The 943-nt window shown below is 29.5% G+C and overlaps 1 protein-coding gene across 1 annotated transcript; it reads right to left on the bottom strand.

The window, feature by feature from the left end:
- Window positions 1-11: 11 nt before the first annotated feature.
- Window positions 12-723, bottom strand: LOC105460607 (facilitated trehalose transporter Tret1-like; the record flags this gene model as incomplete). Its single annotated transcript, XM_011707094.1, has 2 exons — window positions 423-723; window positions 12-176 (listed from the first exon to the last, which is right to left on the bottom strand). Coding segments are annotated over exons 1-2 (261 nt in total), but the record flags the coding sequence as incomplete, so codon positions are not given.
- Window positions 724-943: the final 220 nt, after the last annotated feature.

Genomic DNA, 943 nt, shown 5'->3' on the forward strand with positions numbered 1-943 from the left:
TAAATGGTGGCATTTCTGTCAGTTCTTATCATTAATGGGTACAATTGTGTGGCAATGTAATCACACAAAAAAGCCAAGATGACGGTAAGCATCGCAAGAACGTTTACATATCTGGTGGGATACAATTCCGGAATCATCGACCAAGGAAGCGAAAAAAATCCAAATGATGCAAATGCCTACAATTTATAGATTAGTCGTGAACTTTACAGCTAGTTATAATAAACATAAATTGACAACTCTTTTTCAAGAAGGCTTTTTCAAGAAACTAATATCTGTATAAAGTTCAATCTACGTTAAACTTAAACTTCTGCCGAAATGATAATAATTAAAAGAAATTCTAACAACAAGTAATAACTATTATAAAAGTTAAAACATTATAATTATTTTTAAAAATATTATTAAATTCATATGATTTTTCTCACCACATAGAGAAGGATGCAAATAAGGGGTACAACTGCAACGCCAGTTTCTTCAAAAAATTGCAGGTACAGTGCTAAAGCGCCCAAAGAGATTGACATACCAGCACCAGAGACAATCGAAATCAATCTGCGACCAATTCTAGTAGAATTTCGAATTTGATTTTAAAAATTCCGGGATTATAATCAATTCAAATGATATATTGTAAATTGTGATCGATATTTGCAACTCAATAACTACAACTACGTATTTTAATAGCTGATCGATATGTAGATTATCTATATGATTATAATCACAAAGATCTTGACAGAGAAAATATCAGGATATATATCGGATTTAAAGTAATTAACATGGATATGTAAATAATTATTTCCAATATATTTTTGCCGTCTGGATACGAATCGAATTTTGAGCGAATTTTGATTTTTCATAATATAGTACGGGCAAATAAATTTCAAAGATTTTTTAAAATTTTATTAATATTCCATAATGTGAAAATATCAACTTTCAGCTCTGAAATGCTTTC

Source organism: Wasmannia auropunctata, unplaced genomic scaffold (assembly GCF_000956235.1).
Source record: "Wasmannia auropunctata unplaced genomic scaffold, wasmannia.A_1.0 LD318935.1, whole genome shotgun sequence".
Classification (NCBI taxonomy): Eukaryota; Metazoa; Arthropoda; class Insecta; order Hymenoptera; family Formicidae; genus Wasmannia; species Wasmannia auropunctata.